At 46.6% G+C, this 17,959-nt stretch overlaps 1 protein-coding gene across 1 annotated transcript in view; it reads left to right on the top strand.

The window, feature by feature from the left end:
• The window catches only part of PPP3CC (protein phosphatase 3 catalytic subunit gamma), a 744,021-nt gene that overhangs the window by 458,947 nt on the left and 267,115 nt on the right, over positions 1 to 17,959 (top strand). The window contains exons 7-8 of the mRNA XM_086943633.1: positions 786 to 863; positions 951 to 1,045. Of these exons, the coding sequence (XP_086799759.1) occupies positions 786 to 863; positions 951 to 1,045 (173 nt within the window). The remainder of the gene's footprint in view (positions 1 to 785; positions 864 to 950; positions 1,046 to 17,959) is intronic.

Genomic DNA, 17,959 nt, shown 5'->3' with positions numbered 1-17,959 from the left:
GGAGGGCAGGCCACTCTCACCACACACTCAGAGTGCGCACGCACTTTACACTGGGACACAGTGAAAGTGCGCAGAAGCCAAAAACAACCAACACCAAGTCACATATCAAAGCAAAAAGTTTAGGGGTGAACCTGCCAGAAGGGCCAAGTCTAACATTCACGCTACATCTGCTTAAGGGTAGTAAGATCCTCAAGCTGTTGTAGTCTCCAAGTTATTCATCAGCCGTTTGCTGTGAGATAGAGGTTTGCATCTTTGCTGATCCAGAATGGTTGTTCGGGTGTAAAGAGAGGACTGCAGCTTTGGTACACCATAAAGAGTGTTTACAGGAATTCTAGGCGCCTAGTACTCCATTTTGGCTCTGCATAAAACCGGAGGGAGCTCTGCAGTCCTTTCACTGCTTGCCTTTTGTCAATGCTGTTATGCTTGTGAAATCTGATAGCAGAATCACCGGGTAACATTTGAGCCCGGATGGTCAACTGTGTTGGACATTTGAAGCTCTGGGGCGAGTTGAGCCATATCTCTGGGGTTTATGAGAATCAAGAGTACTTGTTGAGGGTCTGGGTATTGCAACAAGTGGAGTGAAGGTTTGGACAAGAGTGTGTTTGCTGTTGGAAATTCTGTGGCCTAGGAGACCGGATGAGGGACTCTTGGGTATTGGGTAGCATTCACTAGATAGGTATAGGTGCTGGGCCATGATGAAGCATGTGAAATCTGGGGTCCTGACAGATTATCTGCTCTTGTGTTTCTCTTTCTTGTATAGTAATCCATTGCCTCTTTTATTTCAGTTATCCTGCGGTGTGTGAGTTTTTGCAAAGTAATAATCTATTGTCTGTGATCCGAGCACACGAGGCTCAGGATGCAGGGTAAGTCACTGCACCAAATCCCATCGTATTCTCCCGCAGTCTCTTTCCCTGAATATTGCTAATGTCTTTTCCTGTCTCCTGCCACAGGTATCGAATGTACAGGAAAAGTCAGACAACAGGCTTCCCTTCTCTTATTACAATTTTCTCTGCTCCCAATTACCTTGATGTCTATAATAACAAAGGTAAGGAGGTGAAGGCTGCCCACCTCCCCTAAATGGTTACCAATCTTCTTAAAGCCTTTTGATTTCTACTCACCCTTGTTTCGTTTTTTTACTGATCAGATACCCCACTTTGATTTAAAATGAAAAACAACACTGAATAATAAAAAATATGACTTGTTCTGCAGCTATTATGACTTGCCTACGATTTGATCAATCCTCCTCTGACCCAGGCTCCGTGCATGTCCTTTCCACAATACTCCTCTTGCATTTTAACATCAACACTTTATTTCTGAATCATTTAGGATAGGCCTGATTGGTATTTTTACATTCACTGGCTATGCCTTGTAGCCGTTTGCGCTTGCTGTCAGTTTTCAGGAAAACATATCCAGCATTCTTTGCCAAGACAAAAAGCAGAACGATCTAAAATTTAAATAATGCCTGATAGTAGCACAAAGGCTTAAAATAACACTTGAGAATTATTAGCAGACGGATTCGTTTTGTTAATTAAAGCTTGCATAGTGCACAAGCTGCCAGTAGGATGGCATCACATAGCCTTTGAAACACCTAGAATGTGTGTGCACATCAGCAGCTCAAACGTGTTACATAAAGGGGAGACGGGACCATTCTAGTCCAGTCAAATATCAGTTAATTGCTCAAGAAAGTAAGAATGTGGATGTCTCTGCAACGATGAGATGACTCACCTCACCCTATTTGTCCTTTTATTTTCCAACGGTAATCTGCTGCAAGTCACTTGTGGTCATCATTCCCTTTCTCCGTGTCTTTACCCCCAAATAGACTGGCTTCAGAAGCTACAATTATCAAGTTGCTACTGTTTGTAAATCTGTCCCTCTTTAAGCATTCATTTATGATCCTTCCACGTTTTTATTTTTTACTTTTTTTAAAAAATGGTCACCGCTCCTACAGATGCTTGGTATAGTCTTAAATTGTATGTTTTCACATCCACTTTTCCTTTTGTCCAGAAAAAGCCGAAAGGACTGAGGAGTTCTCTACCATGTGAAATTTCATGGATTCATGTGCCTGAATTATACCTAGTTGCCGGGACGGGAATCCTTGTTAAAATGGAGACTCAGCATGTTCAAAATGCATACATTTAATCGAGTACCATGCACTGATTTTCCACATCGTAATATGATCCTTATGAGAGCCAGTGATAAGGACAGTGTGTTTCACTCCCCTTAGAGGTTCCTAAAGCTCGGTTTTTTCCACAGCACATCTGTTGCAAAACAGTCCTCCAGAACTGTTTGAAGTTATATATCCTCAGAATAGTTACTATGAAAAAATAGTGTACAGCTTCTGCTACATATCATCTTTCAATTTCAGATTTTTTTTATACTCTCCATTTCCAGATTCAGGGCTAGGATGCCCCCTGTCCATGTCTCGGGTGTGGGTCTAGCAGAAAACTACTCTGCATCACCCAAAAGTAATCCATTCAACCCTTGCACTTGTCTTTACATATGTATGTTCTATTTATATGGCACAAACTTAGACAACGGCTGCAGCCCACTCAACAGGATTAACGTCAAAGTAACCGTTAATTAGGGATAGGTGAGAAACTAGGGTTCTTTGAGGCATAAAAGATATTTGTTGGTGACTCTAATGTATAGTGTATTTGTAGTTTGCCCCTGGATGATTTTCCTCATGTTGGCTGCATTTTTAAAAACATTTTCCTTTTTTTTAAAACTTGAATCGACGCAGTTGGTCGGTCGGTTTTCACCCTGTAAAGATGCTCATTTTTGTACTTAAAAATCAGTGCACAGTTCACCTACGCCTTTATCCACCAACGCGCCAAGAAAAAGAAACCTTTTGATGTGTAAATTGGAGCTGATAGCTGTAGCACTCACAGCTTACAAGGAACTGCTGCTTAGAGAGAGTCTGCCGGTCCCAGCTGCAAGTACTGCTGCAGGACCTTTACAGCTAACACACTTGCCATCAACACCATTCTTGTGTAACGTCATTTAATCTTCCAGTAACTCTTCCATTTACTAAAACACACTCGTTATCGCTGATAATTATTTCATGTAGAATCCTTTTGAGAAGAACAAATGGCTATCAACAACCTTATCATTGAGGACTGCATCATCTATGACTGGCAATGAAGGGCGCTTTATTGTTAAAAAATCTTTCATTGACCACGCAGCTACCGAGGACCACCTTCTGAGCAATGAAAACTGCATCAACTATAGTTTCATTTTGAGAGTGACAAGGCTTATCAGGGCTCTCTACGCCAGTATCGTCCATGATTGAATAGCATCGCCACTTCATTGTGAGCTTTAAAATATTGATGATAAACAGATGAGGACAATTACATTTATTATTAGGATCTTATGGTCAAATAGGCCACAGGAGAGACCACCTAGAAGAAACTCGTACTGTGGGACCTTTATTGTCTTGCTTCATTTATTTTTGTTAGAGGAATAAGAAATAGTTTGTAGGCACACACCTTGAAAAAGTCCCTTTGGGGATAAAACACATGTACTTGGTTAGAAGGGTGTAAACACAATAAAGATAGCAAAAACATATAACATGACCTTAGACTTATGGACGGACTATTCTGTTTTTCTGTCCTCAAAACGTGTTATTTCAACAAATTGGTAGAGTGTTCCAGTATATTGTTTTACAATTTAGTTGTTTGTTATTCTTTGGACTAACACCATCATTGCTCTTGCAGATATCAGGGGTGTATACTGTGGTAGCACCAGTTTTTGAACAAGTAGTTTTTCTGTAGACTTTCTACCCTGACTAGTCTAGTACTGTGCGACATCCTTGAGTTATCACAGCTACCTATCTGTATTAAATAGACCTGATGAGAGTCTTTGTATATAATATATATTACCCACTAGCGGTCGCCAGTAGGTAGTTATAGTTAGGACCATGTTTCTATAGGAAAAGCGTTTTTGACTTCCCTAGATCTTTGGCCCCGATTTGACAAATCTTCAAGAAATTTACCCAAAAAAGTGCTCCACTGATTCTTGTTGTGCATGGAAAGTTTCGGGGCAATCCGTCAAGCAGGGCAGAGAATAGGGAGGGTGGGGGTGAAAAAAAGTGAGTTTTCTATTTTAATTCCCATAGACTCTTTAGACACGCCACCAACCTTGCACTGCTGAACGGAATGACACCAAATTTGGCATCAGGCTAGCTTTTGGTCTGCAGCTTGTGCTTTTTGTTATTTGGTGTAAATCCATTCAGTAGTCTTGTAGATATTAAAGAAAATCCAAATTTGTATATCTGCGGTTGCAAAGCCTCTGCACAGTATTGAGCTTGTGCACAGATCAGCAGAGCTTTGCTTGGTTACTTTTGCTTCCTTTCTCCCACACACTAATGTATTAGATTGAGCTGCAGATACATGAACAGCCCCTTGTGTAACACCCATTGATTCAGTGCAAATTCCACTCCTGTGTGAGGTCAAGTGGACATTGCCTCATTTTAATGGAGTTGTGCCCCCTACAAATAAGAGAAAAAATTAACCATCTGCCTAGACCAAACTGATAATGCTACCACAGAAACAAATGGTTCTCGAAAAAGTGCACAGATAGTGCCAAGTGGGAAGTGTCACTTAACTAGTCACATTACTTGTCATATATGTCATAACTTGTGAATTTCCTCGGGCATACTTTAGGGGTATGGGCGGTTATTGTGCGCCCCAGTCACACCATCCAAAAGCAGGCCAGACTGCAAGCAGTTAAAGGTGGATAAGCAGTTTGAAACCAGTGTTCTGTCTTTCACTACTGCACTCTCTCCAGAGCTGCTTCAAACTATCCGTTCACAACAGTGCCTTATTTTTGTTGTCTGGTACATGCTTCTGGTAGCCCTGGAAATGTCCAACTAAGGCGTGCAAGGGTGTAGGCTGGGGCTTTGCCTCTGTTTTCATAAGGTTGTGCAGAATACACAGCCATCATCTAATAGTAGAGGAAGATACAGATGTATTACTGTGCCAGAATAAAAAGTCATGTTTATGCCACATTTTGTGGCCCTCCTGCTCTACTTTTCTTCCTCTAACCTTCCCTCCTCTCAAATCTCTGTTCCTCACATTGTTTTGTACTTCTACCCCTTTGATCTGTCTCTCAACTTGCTTTGTTACCCTGCTCTCTAATAATATTTTGCTTAAATATCCTGTCTGCCCACTCCATCTGAGCATCTTTCTTCCATCCGTTTTTAACATTACCTGTTCCTTTGGCACCTGCCTCCCTCTTTACATCTTTCTCAGCTGCCTCATCTAATCCGTATTTCTCAGCTGTCTTTTCTTCTGACAAGTGACCATTTCTCAAATATATCTGTATTTTCCCTTTTTTATCACCCTTCTCTCAGCTACCTTCTTAGTTGTAGCTGTGTTTACCACAATTGTCTTCCCTGTCTCCTGCTCAATCTCAGTTGTCTTTCATACTTTTCTGCTTACTCCAGTATTGGAACTTTCATAGATTCCCATTGCTTGTATCATTCCCCGTCGTCGGAATGGGAGCCTCGGTAATAATATATATATATATATATATATACCTAGGTAAATACACCCTAATAGGTGTAAAAAAGTAAAAAATTAGGCCTAGGCCTCATTATCTTTTGTAGCTTATTGGTGTCATTATGTAAAAAGACCCAATGTCACCTTAGCAACCAATCAGATCAGCCTCACCCTGTAGAACCTTCCTGAGAAAGCTCAGAGCCTCAGATTTTCTACCGCTTCGTTGGTGACCGGGAGTCTCCTTAGAGCTCTGCTCTAACTTCAACTTGAGGTACTGTTTAAACAGTTTTTCTGGAAGGATTTCTTTCAGCTTTGTCATGGCTGATAAGGAAAAGAAGAGCCTTTTTAGGTCTTGTGCCACTTGTGGCAAAAAACGACTTTATGCTGAAGATCAACATAATGACTGTATATACTGTCTATACCCAGACCATAAGGTTGAGGGGTGTAGTATATGCAGGAGAATGTCAGTGAAAACCCTCCGTGATCGTGAAGGACGGCTGCTTCTGTGGCTTAGGAAGTTGGAAAGGAGGGATGAAGTGGTTTCTGGTGATGAGGAAGATGCCAGATCATCATCTTCAAAAACTTCGTTGAAGAGGGGTGGATCGTCTGTGGAGATTTCAACTGAACCCCCCTCAAAGGCTATGCGTGGGACCTCTGATAGGTCTGGCAAGCCAGGGCCTATCGAATCTCCTCACGTGAGTGTAAAGGAGAGGGAAAGGCATGCACTGCAGGTGCAAAAGGCTAAACTGGATGAGAGCTCGGCTGGGCCTTCCCACCAGGTTAAAGTAGCCAAGTCCGTCAAGAAACCGACTGTAGAGGCCTCTACAGTGGTCAAGAAGGACTCTAAAGCATCTGAGGTGATTTTTTCTCCTCAGTCGTCGACGAGCCATCCAGCGACGACGAGGACGACGACGACGACGAGAGCGTCGACGAAGACCTCGATGTCGATTCCGTCGACGAAGACTGGATCGACGACGGCGTCGACGACGATAACCACGTCGACGGTTACCACCGCGTCGACGAAGACCATTCCGTCGACGGTGGCAATCTTGACGGCGACGATCCCGTCGACGACGACGAGCCCGTCGACGATGACAGTTCCGTCGACGATCCCGTCGACGATGGTGAGCCCGTCGACGATGACAGGTCCGTCGACGATCCAGTCGACGATGATGAGTCCGTCGACGATGACGGTTCCGTCGACGATGCCGTCGACGGTGAAGGGACTCTCATCGACGGTCCCGTCGACGACGATTCAGAATAAGGAAACGGTGGAGTTGTTTTCAACGCCGTCGACGACAGGTGCTACAGAAAACAGCAGAAGGAGGAGGATAACTCCAGATATGACTTCTCCAAGGAAAGTGCCTTCATTACCTCCACCCCTTTTGTTGGATGAAGATGACTACTCAGAGGAGGAGAATGAGATGTATGGGGATGCATACAGTCCATCTCAATTGAATCTAAAGTACCATGATTCGGACTTAGATGAGGAGTATTATTATCAAAAGGAACAGCGACCACAAAGACAAGTCGCATACCAGGAAACCCAACCACAGCAGGGCATGGTAACGATGCCTATGAGTCTTTTGACAGACTTAAGGGCAATGCTGGAGGAATATAGAAGCAGACAAGGGTCGCAACCAGTGGAAGGTCAAGCGCAGGTTCAACCGCAGGTGGTGGCAGCACAGTCAGTACGGCCTGCACAGGAGGAACATGAGAGGGAATATCCTCGGCAAGTCCAAGTGGATACCTCGGATGAGGATGAAACGGGGCAGAACCAGGATCAAGACCAGGATAGTGAATGGAACCAGTATATAGCTCCGGATCCGGCTTCACCAGTGCCAGACCCGGTCGACTCGCCTCCGGCGGATGTAGGAGGTTTCTTCAGTTTGATGGAAAGAGCCACAGCGCGCTTTAAGTTAGCAATGCCTACAACATCTACGGATTGTTTCTTGTACGATTTTAAAGAGGCATACCGTAAGGCGGTGCGCTCGATTCCCATTGTAGAGCACATATGGGAGGAAGGGAAGAAGGTGATGCAGACCCCAGCGACGGTCATTCCAACTCTTCCGCGCTTGGAGAAAAAATATAAAGCTCCTGATGACAGTCCCGCCTGCTTGATTGGACAACCTAGACCAGACTCGGTCATATCGCAGGCGGCGCAGAAGAAGTCGCGGAATCCTTCGGCCACCCTCACAACTCCACCAGACAAGGAGGGTAGGAGGTTGGACAACGCGGGGAAGCGTTTTTCGTCGATGGCTAGCTTGTTGGTCAGAGCGGCGAATGCCTTGGCGATCCTAGCAAGATACGACCGCCAGATGTGGAGTGATGTGGCACACTATGTGGATCTGCTAGCGGATGACCAGAAAGCGGAAGCACAGAAACTTCTGGAAGAAGGGCAACGTTCCTCTTCGGAGATGATTGACTGCGCGATGGACATCGCCACCATCTCTTTCCGTGCTCTGGGCAGTGCAGCGGTTCTTCGGCGACAAGGGTGGCTGCGAGCGACATACTTCCGGCCAGAGGTCCAGAATAGGATTTTGGACTTGCCCTTTGATCGGGACATGTTATTTGGGAAACATGTCGATGAGACCCTGCAGGGTATAAAGAAAGACACAGAGACAGCAAGGGCTCTGGGGAACCTGCAATATAGGAAGACACCGTTCCGTGGAGCACGAGGAAGAGGCTTCACTTCACCAAGAGGAGGTTATCAGCAGCAGCGATATTCACAGCAGTCGCAGTCGTACAGACCTCAGTACGGCAATCAGTACTATCAGCGGCAGTCGCAATCCCAGTCTTTCTCTCGCCAGAACGCTCGTGGACGACAGGGGCGTCAGGGCAAGGACGCTGGCAAGCGTCAATAGCGGCCTCCTGACTCTGCCAACTGTTCCTCCGCTTCTGGGATCTCCAGTGGGCGGCAGGATATCACAACATCTGAGCAGCTGGGAAGAGATTACATCGGATCAGTGGGTATTGAACATCATCCGAAATGGGCATACTCTAGAATTCCAGGAATTTCCACCTACAAGAGCTCCCCACGCCACTACTTTGAAACATCTAAACCTTCTACAAGAGGAAGCTCAACAAATGCTTCAAAAAGGGGCGATCCAACGTGTTCCCCTATCACAAAGGGGAGAAGGTTTCTATTCAAGATTTTTTCTGATCCGCAAAACAAAGCAAAAGTGGCGTCCTATCCTGGACTTGAGGGAGCTCAACACCTATCTCACGAAACTGTCGTTTCGGATGATTTCACTCCAGGACATATTGCGCCTCTTGAACCCAGGCGACTACATGGCAACATTAGACCTGGAAGAGGCCTATTTTCATATCCCGATCCATCCAGCTCACAGACGTTTCCTTCGCTTTACAGTAGGCAAGAGTCACTTTCAGTTCATGGTGCTCCCATTTGGATTAAAGTCCGCTCCTCGGATATTCACAAAGGTGCTGGCCCCGGTAGCAGCATTTCTGAGGAGACAGTCGCTGGAAGTATTCCCGTACTTAGACGACTGGCTGCTGAAGGCCCCAAGCTTACAAGAGGCATCAAAAGCAGTGAGCACATGCCTGAACCTCTTTATTCATCTGGGTTTACAACTCAACAAGGAAAAATCAGTTCTTCAGCCGGCAGGTATGGTGAAGTTCTTGGGAGCGATACTCGATACTCAGGTGTGCAAAGCCTTCCCATCGGAAGAGAGACAGATTAAACTAATTTCGTCAGCCACTCGTTTGCAAAAGAGAAGTTGGATAACAGTCAGGATGTACAAATCTCTTCTAGGGTCGATTTCATCCTGTATTCAATTGATTCCGCACTGCAGGCTGCGAATGCGCCCCTTGCAGGAGGAACTGGACCTTCAGTGGAGACAAGTGGAAGGTTCGTTCGACGACAGGGTGACGGTTACCCAGCGGATGAAACGGTCGGTTTCATGGTGGATGAAAAGATCTCACCTCACTGTGGGACTCAGTTTCAAGGCTGCACGGGCTCCTCACGTCATTACCACGGACGCTTCTCTTCAAGGTTGGGGAGCGGTCATGCAAGACCTCCAGGTCAGTGGTCACTGGACTCCGGAGGAACGTCGCTTACATATCAACGTTCTGGAGCTAAGAGCTATTCGATTGGCAATGTTGGCTTTCCTCCCAAGGATTACAGATTCGGCAATCCTGGTGCGGACGGACAATACCACCGCAATGCATTACGTCAACAAGCAGGGAGGCACAAGATCGCCACTGCTTTCACAGGAAGCCCAAATACCGTGGGAATGGGCGATATCGCAGAACATCACACTCCTGGCAGAACACCTTCCAGGAGTATGCAACACGAAGGCGGATACACTAAGCCGCCTGAGAGCAGTCTCGCACGAGTGGGAATTGGAGAGCACAGTGGTCAAGGACATCTTCCGTTGGGGGACCCCAGCGATCGACCTGTTTGCAACACCGGGAAACAAGAAATGCCGGTGTTACGCAAGCAGGGAACACCATCGAGGGTCTCTGGGGAATGCCCTTTCGATGTCCTGGTCAGGCACGTTTGTTTACGCCTTTCCGCCATTTCCCCTGATTCCTCGAGTCCTCAAGAAACTCAAGATGGACAGGTGCAGGATGATACTAATAGCGCCTGCCTGGGCTCGCCAGTTTTGGTACACGGAGTTGCTTCTTCTATCAGAGACACAGCCCATTCATCTGCAACCCAAACAGACTCTTCTATCAATGTACAACGGCCAGGTTCTTCACCCGAACCCGAGCTCGCTTCAGTTGACGGCTTGGCTCCTGAATACAGAGAGTTTAAGGATTTAAACATCTCAGAAGAATGCAGGACCATCTTGGCACAGGCACGAGCCCCTAGCACTAATAAGACATATAGAGCGAAATGGAAGAGGTTCCATTTGTGGTGTCAGAGGGAAAAAGTACATCCTTTCTCGTCAGCTCCGCATCAACTCTTACCATACATTCTATCGTTGGCACAAGCAGGTCTGGCTCATGCTTCTATCAAGGTCCACTTGGCAGCTATTTCCAGGTATAGAAGAACAAGATCAGGCCCCTCTCTATTGTCAGCAAGAGTAATAAAACAATTCCTGAAAGGACTGTTTAGAGTTTTTCCGCCAGTTAGGCCCCCACCTCCGGTGTGGCACTTGAATGTGGTCCTGGCTCAGCTGATGAGACCGCCATTTGAGCCAGTACATAAGGCGGACCTAAAGTTCCTATCATGGAAGGTGGCGCTTCTTTTGGCACTAACCTCTGCAAGGAGAGTAGGAGAGCTTCAGGCTTTAACTATCAAAGAACCCTTCTTGCAGTTCAAGAATGATACATTGATCCTACGGATGAACCCCAAGTTCATTCCGAAGGTACCGACAGACTTTCATCTTAACGAACCAGTGGTTTTGAAATCTTTTTTTCCTCGACCTTCAACCCAGGCTGAGAGGGCACTTCATTCTCTGGACGTTCAGAGATGTTTGAAATTCTATCTACAACGCACAGCTGGATTTCGGAAAACACCCCAACTGTTTGTGGCTTTCGGAGCCTCAAGGAAAGGATTTCCATTGTCAAAACAAGGGATATCTAGATGGATAACAAGTGCGATCCGGTTCTGCCACCAGGCGGCAGGCAAGCCTTTGCAAGGACAGGTGAAGGCACATTCCACAAGGTCAGTCTCAGCATCAACAGCGCTGTTTGCTGGAGTATCCATAAAGGATATTTGCAGAGCAGCCACCTGGAGCAGTACGCACTCATTCACGAGACACTACTGCCTGGAGGCGGCTGCAAAGGAGGATTCGGCTGTAGGACAGGCAGTCCTGAGAAATCTCTTCCAATAAGAGGTGAGCTTTCCTCTCTTCCCTCCTCCTGTTTTTTCAAACATTTTGTTTCTTATGCTTTTGTTACTGCTTTATGGTTGTTATAATCTGTGATATCATTGGTTTGTAATGATTCTGTAACTGTGCACGAAATGTTTGAGGAATGCTAACTGCTATCTACTCTGATACAAGCAATGGGAATCTATGAAAGTTCCAATACTGGAGTAAGAAACAAGTTACTTACCTGTAACTTTAGTTCTCCAGTATTGGTAACTTTCATAGATTCCCATGCGCCCACCCGCCTCCCCTGGGAAAGCTCACTTTAGGGCTAGGTGATTATGTGGCAAGACAACGGCTACGAAAATCTGAGGCTCTGAGCTTTCTCAGGAAGGTTCTACAGGGTGAGGCTGATCTGATTGGTTGCTAAGGTGACTTTGGGTCTTTTTACATAATGACACCAATAGGCTACAAAAGATAATGAGGCCTAGGCCTAATTTTTTTACTTTTTTACACCTATTAGGGTGTATTTACCTAGGTATATATATATATATATATTATTACCGAGGCTCCCATTCCGACGACGGGGAATGATACAAGCAATGGGAATCTATGAAAGTTACCAATACTGGAGAACTAAAGTTACAGGTAAGTAACTTGTTTCTTCTTTATCATCCACTCTCACGCCAGTTTCCAACCTCAGTCTCACTTTCTCGGCCACCTTTGTCACCTTTGCCTTTATATCACATCTTCCCTAACCTCTGTTGTCTCTTTCTAGCCTATCAACCCACTGCTTATCACCAGTCTGACCCTCTGCCAGCCATCTCTTTTCCCACTTTCAACAGTTTGCATCACCTTTCTTTCTTCTCAACAGTCACTGACTTTATCTCCTCTCACCAGTCTCTCCTTCTCTTCCAGCTTTTCTTTCTCATTTATGTACATATTTTTGAATGCACTGACGACTTCCACTCTCTCCGCTTTCTACTGTTTCTATTTGTTACTGCTTCCTCCGTCCCTCCCTTTCTTTCACCTGTCTCATCTGTCTCTTTGACACCTGTATCTCATATGCATATGCCCATCATCCCTACCTCTCTCTGCCTTTTCTGTATGAGCTGCCCACCTCTTAATTACCCCCTACTCTTACCATTCTCTTTTCCCTTTTTCAGTTTTCCCCTACTGTCTCTGAACAATGTCTTTCACACCTTTCTCTTACCTGTCACCTTTCTCTTAGATGTCTTTCTCACCTGTCTTAGGGCCTTTCTCACACCTATCTCATGTCCTTATCCATCTCTTTCTCATTTCTCGGTCTTTCACCTTCCTTCCACCGGTGCCCTTCCCCATCCTTTTCTTTCAGCTGCTTCTTTATACTGTATCTCTTTATCAACTCTCCCTATATAGTTTCCCCTCCAGACACTCAGTGGTCTCTTTATCACTTATTTTTCACCTACCTATTCCCTCACCTGCAGGCGCGGTGCGTCCATAGGGGCGTGGGGGCGTAGCCCCCCCCCCACCCCCCCCCCGCCCGCAGGAGACGCCGAGGGAGAACTGAAAATGCATGCCAGTCAGTATGACATCGGACTGCCGGTGTCATGTTGATTGACATGATTGTCACCAGGCAGGCAGCAACACAAGTGCACATGAGTGGGGATGGAGGGTGAATTTTTTACCCGTGCCCACTCATGCGCACTTGTGTTTGTGCTTTTTTGAGCATACCCATTAGGAGCCCTTCGGACTCCTAATGGTCGTGATGCGGGCGCAGAGTAACCTGTACCCCTGCAGCGCCAGGATTGGCTTCAAGGGGCTGCCAGCGCCATTAGACGACGTGCAGGCGCCAAGGGGTTGAAAAGCAGAGGAGGTGCAGACCCAGACCGGCGGTGATGTAAGTTTTATTATATATTTAAACCCCCACCCGTGCAACATCACCCCCCCCCCACCCCCCCACCCCCGCAACTGATGTACAGGGCTTTTATACATCATGGGTTTTCAACTCCAAATGACTACCCCAAGCATGTTTGTTCACAGAGCGCTACATGCTGCTATGTGTTGTGATCTTCGGCTCCGTTGCTTAATTATGGCCCTGCAACTATTCCTGCCCTCCACATTTCACCTGATCTCCCTGTGGCTGCACGCATTTACTGTATTTGGACGTCTCCGTCTCGCAGGTTGTTGTTTTCCGCTGCTAAACTACCATTGCACACATCCACCCCACCCCCCAAATCGCAACCGTATGAAAAACATGTTTTTCAGTTATATTCAAGTGTCAAATCCCCTCTGCGTGTCACAAAATTTTCAACATTGCTGCGGTTTTATATAGGGACAACACCAGCCAAAGTTTTTTAAATGTTTCCCTTTACCACAAGAGCGCCGAATCACCAATTCTACACATGGCTGCCCGTATTTATTATAAGCTGCACGTCTAACTCCTGTATATCACAATCTTACACAATGGGTATATACAGCAATGGCAAGGACATTTTTAAGCACAGATTTTCTTTTTCTTTTTTTGAGTTAACTGCACAAGCTGGTGTCTACATATCATGTCTGCAGCAGTGAGGGGTATACAACCTAACGCAGAGAAAGCCATGAAGTTCAACGAAAACACTGTTACCCAGTCCCTACTATGATGGTCGGCCTTGCTCCCAAAGCTCGCTCGCTTTAGGAACTCAAACTTTTACGCCTCACCACTTTCAAATGTCACCAGCTGCCCCTGCTCACCTGTCACCGCTTACTTTTTATCTAGTCTTTCCCTTTATTACCCCCTCTCTCTACTGTTTTCTCTTTCTGCTCACATGCCTTTCTGGGCTGTCTCTTTATTTGCCTCCGTCTCTGTCTTCTCTCTTACGTTTTTCCCCCTCACACCTGGCTTATTATCTCTCCAACATCTATCTATCCACCCTTCTGTCTCTTTAAGCTGTTTCTTTATTTTTCTTTCTTTGTGTCTCTCAAACACACACACCTATCTATTGTGTGTTCTTTCTCCCTTGTGGTCTCTCTGGTGTCCCCGTTTCTTTTTTAGGTTTTGCAGACCTAGCCCTGGAGCGTGCAGGCGTTCCTCGCTTTGCGAGGGTTTTTTGTCATCAGTACACTTTCCGAAGGGGACTTGGAGCCCCGCCCATCTTTTTGATTCACTGGCGTCATCCTCCATGCTAAACGCTGGCTCAAGATTGAAAAGGAGGCTTCTTAGTCCCTCCTGGTTACCTCCCTGTCTCCTTTTAGGACGTCCCATCCCGACTGGATCTTTTACTTGTGTCCTGACACGGTCTCCTTCATAAGTGTGCAAGCACTCAAGGACTCTTATACTTTTTATTTTCACAGGGGTCCGCTGCGGCCTGCTTGTTTATTTATTTATTTTGCCACGCTGGGCAAAAGGGAGCGTTCCTCCTCACTAAAGCAGTGTGCATTTTATTACTGAGATTAGTTTCGCTGTATAGCGTTGTTGAATGTGTTCCTAGACCAGTCCAGGCTCCTATTTTGTGTATGTTTTATTCTCCTTATCGAGGTTGTGATGGCTTAGCTTTCTCTCTCGCTTTCCTGGTCTTGTCATTCCCTCGAAACACGTTCATTCAGTGAAATTCTAATTTGGTCACTTTCTGTGGCTTTCTGATGGCACGTAGTATATTCTTCCATATGTGCAGATTTGTGTTGTCCCTTTTACTGTTTGCGGAGCACTTTAGTTCATTTGATATGTCTCTCTTCTATGTTTACGTCCTATCACAGTCACAGAAGGGGGTCTCAGTTGGGCTTGTGTGGTTGTCATGGCGAAGCAGGCGCTGAGCACGTGCTGTGCTCAAGGAAAGCCCCTCAATGGGCTGCTCATCCATTGGCATGCCCGAGGCCCTGTGGAGCCTGACAAGAGCATCCTTATCCCGTAAGAACTACAGCCTGACCCCCAACAGCCTAAAAAACAACAGCCTGAAACTCAACTTGAACCTGTGCCCAGCCCAGCCCAGTAGTGAGCCCGGAAACGCTCCAGAAAAGGTAGGGAGGCAGTAAGGGGTCGGCAAGCTCAAAGGGAGCCAAATGGTGAAAGCGAAGTGAGGGAGAATGGCACAGAACTGTTGAGTCCTGCTCATGTGCGGAGACCCCGGAGCAATCAAAAATAATCTCTTAAGCGGTCTTCTGTGCAGTCCTGCATAGACACTTAAGAGAGAATTCAAGACAAATAATGCAGCCTATACCTGCAAGGCAACACTGTCCAGTACTTCAACTAGAAATGCAAAGGATATTCCACCAATATCATATTCAACACAGTCTGCCAAACTTCACCCATAGCGAAACTTCCCCTTTACAAAATCCTTGGAATGATAGAGAGGAAGGGACGAACAGACAAGCCCCCCATAGGCTGCCATTATGCGGCTTAAAAAGGGATACCGTGCCTTTAAGGAAACTTTCAAGAACTCTCGGTATCCCAGAATGCACAGCAAATCCCTCCACTTTCAGTTCTTTTTGGAGGTGTATAAAGTTAGACCTGTAGCATTCCGTACTTCATCATTTTCTCCACTGGGGAGGAGGGCGGGCGCTTATGACTATAACAGAGATACCCCTACTACAGAACTGGAGTTACAGGTAAGAAACTACTCCTTCTGTAGTAGGGGATCTCTGTGTATAGTCATAATCTAGTGAATAGAATGGCAAGCCCATCCCCAGAACCAAACCGGCGGTGGAGGAAAAAGACAACACCACTACTGTGCAAACAGATTTCGCAACGAAGCCTGCCCAACCTGAGCATCTGCTATGGCATCAGAGTCCAGACAGTAGTGCTTCGCAAAGGTATGGACCGACTTCCACGTGGCAGCCCTGCAGATATTTGCAATGGGAACATTACGGAGCAAAGCTGTTGTAGCCGCTTTGCCATTGGTGGAATGAGCCTTAGGCTTACCCCCTAAAGTCTTATTAGCCTTTTGATAACATAACTGGATACAGGACACAATCCACCTAGAAATGGACTGTTTAGAGGTAGCAAGACCAGTCCTGACCGACCCACAGTTGATAAACAATTGGTCTGACCTACGAATATCCTTGGTTTTATCCAGATAGAATTTCAACACCCTTCTGACATCCAGGGAATTAAGAGACCTTTCCGCTGGAGTGGAAGGATTCTGAAAAAACGTAGGTAAAGTTATAGTCTGGTTAACATGAAAATCAGAAGTCACCTTAGGAAGGAACTTAGGGTGAGTATGCATCATAACCTTAGCAGCATGAAATACAGTATAAGGTTCATGGCAACACAATGCCTGAATTTCACTCACCCTGCAGGCTGATGTAATGGCCACGAGGAACACCGCCTTCCAGGACAGATGCTGCAGCGAGGCCTTATGAATGGTTTCAAAAGGGTCCTTCATCAGCCTGGACAGCACCACGCTCAGCCTCCCACGAAGGCGAAAGAAGGCAAACAGGAGGAAACACTTTCTTCAAGCCTTCCAAAAAGTCCTTTATCACAGGAATCTGGAAGAAGGATGTCTGTGAAGGGCATTTCCTGTAGGCATTCAGCGCAGCGAGATGAACCTTAATAGAATGGAAATTAAGGCCAGACTGGCCAAATGCAAAAGGTATGGAAGGATGACATCTTCCTTGCATGTCGTCGGATCATAGTTCTTGGACGTGCACCAGATGCAGAACCTCTTCCACTTGTAAGCATTGGAAGTCCTAGTAGAAGGTTGCTTAGCCTCCTTCAGTATGTCCATACAATCTTCAGGAAGCTTCAAATGGCCTTATTGCACTATCTCAGGAGCCATGCCGCCAAACTTAAAGACACCATCTCCCCCAACCCCCGAACTTCGTGAGAAGGTCCAGCCGGCACGGCCGCCGTATGTGAGGAAGGAGAGACCGGTGACACAGGTCCATGAACCACCACTGACTGGGCCATTCCGGGGCAATGAGGATCATCCGCGCCCTGGACTGGGACAGCTTGATGAACACCGCCGGAATCAGGGGAATGGGCGGAAAAGCGTACAGAAAGCTGTTCGACCAGTTGAGCCATAACGCATTCCCCAGAGTCCCCTGCTGGTAATACCTGGATGCGACGTCTCGGCATTTGCTGTTTTCGGCGGTGGCGAACAGATCCACGGCTGGAGTGCCCCACCTGGCGAAGACGTCTTCGAGCACTTCGTCGTTTATGACCCACTCGTGGTTTTCCTAGATCAGTCTGCTGAGTGAGTCCGCCTGATCATTCTGCACACCTGGCACATGGGTAGCTGTTATCGTCAGTCCTCTGGCTAGCAGCCAGTGCCAGATCGCCTGCGCTTCCTGTGACAGTGTGCGCGATCTCGAGCCCCCCTGCTTGTTGAGGTAATACATTGTGGTCGTATTGTCTGTCTGTACAAGCAGAGAGTTGGTCTGGAAGGACGGATGAAAGGCCTTCAGCGCCAAGTGAACAGCTCTGAGTTCCAGGAAATTGATGTGGTACTTGGACTCCGTCGGGGACCACGTCCCTTGGATCTGTAACTGTCCGGAATGCGCTCCCCAGCCGTGGAGAGAAGCATCCGTCACGATAGTCTGAGTGGGAATGTCCTTGTGGAACGGAACCCCCTTGAGGAGGTTCTCTGCTGAACACCACCATCTCAGGGACTGCTGAGCGTGCAGAGACAGTCGTATCCTGTCATCCCAGTTCCCTCACCTCTGGTCCTCCAGACATTCCTGCAGCGGCCTCATGTGTAGGCGTGCATGTGGAGTGAGGAAGATACA

Source organism: Lissotriton vulgaris, chromosome 11 (assembly GCF_964263255.1).
Source record: "Lissotriton vulgaris chromosome 11, aLisVul1.2, whole genome shotgun sequence".
In the NCBI taxonomy this organism is placed as follows: Eukaryota; Metazoa; Chordata; class Amphibia; order Caudata; family Salamandridae; genus Lissotriton; species Lissotriton vulgaris.
The sequence above is the reverse complement of the archived record's forward strand: the minus strand, read 5'-3'. Positions and strand labels throughout refer to the sequence as shown.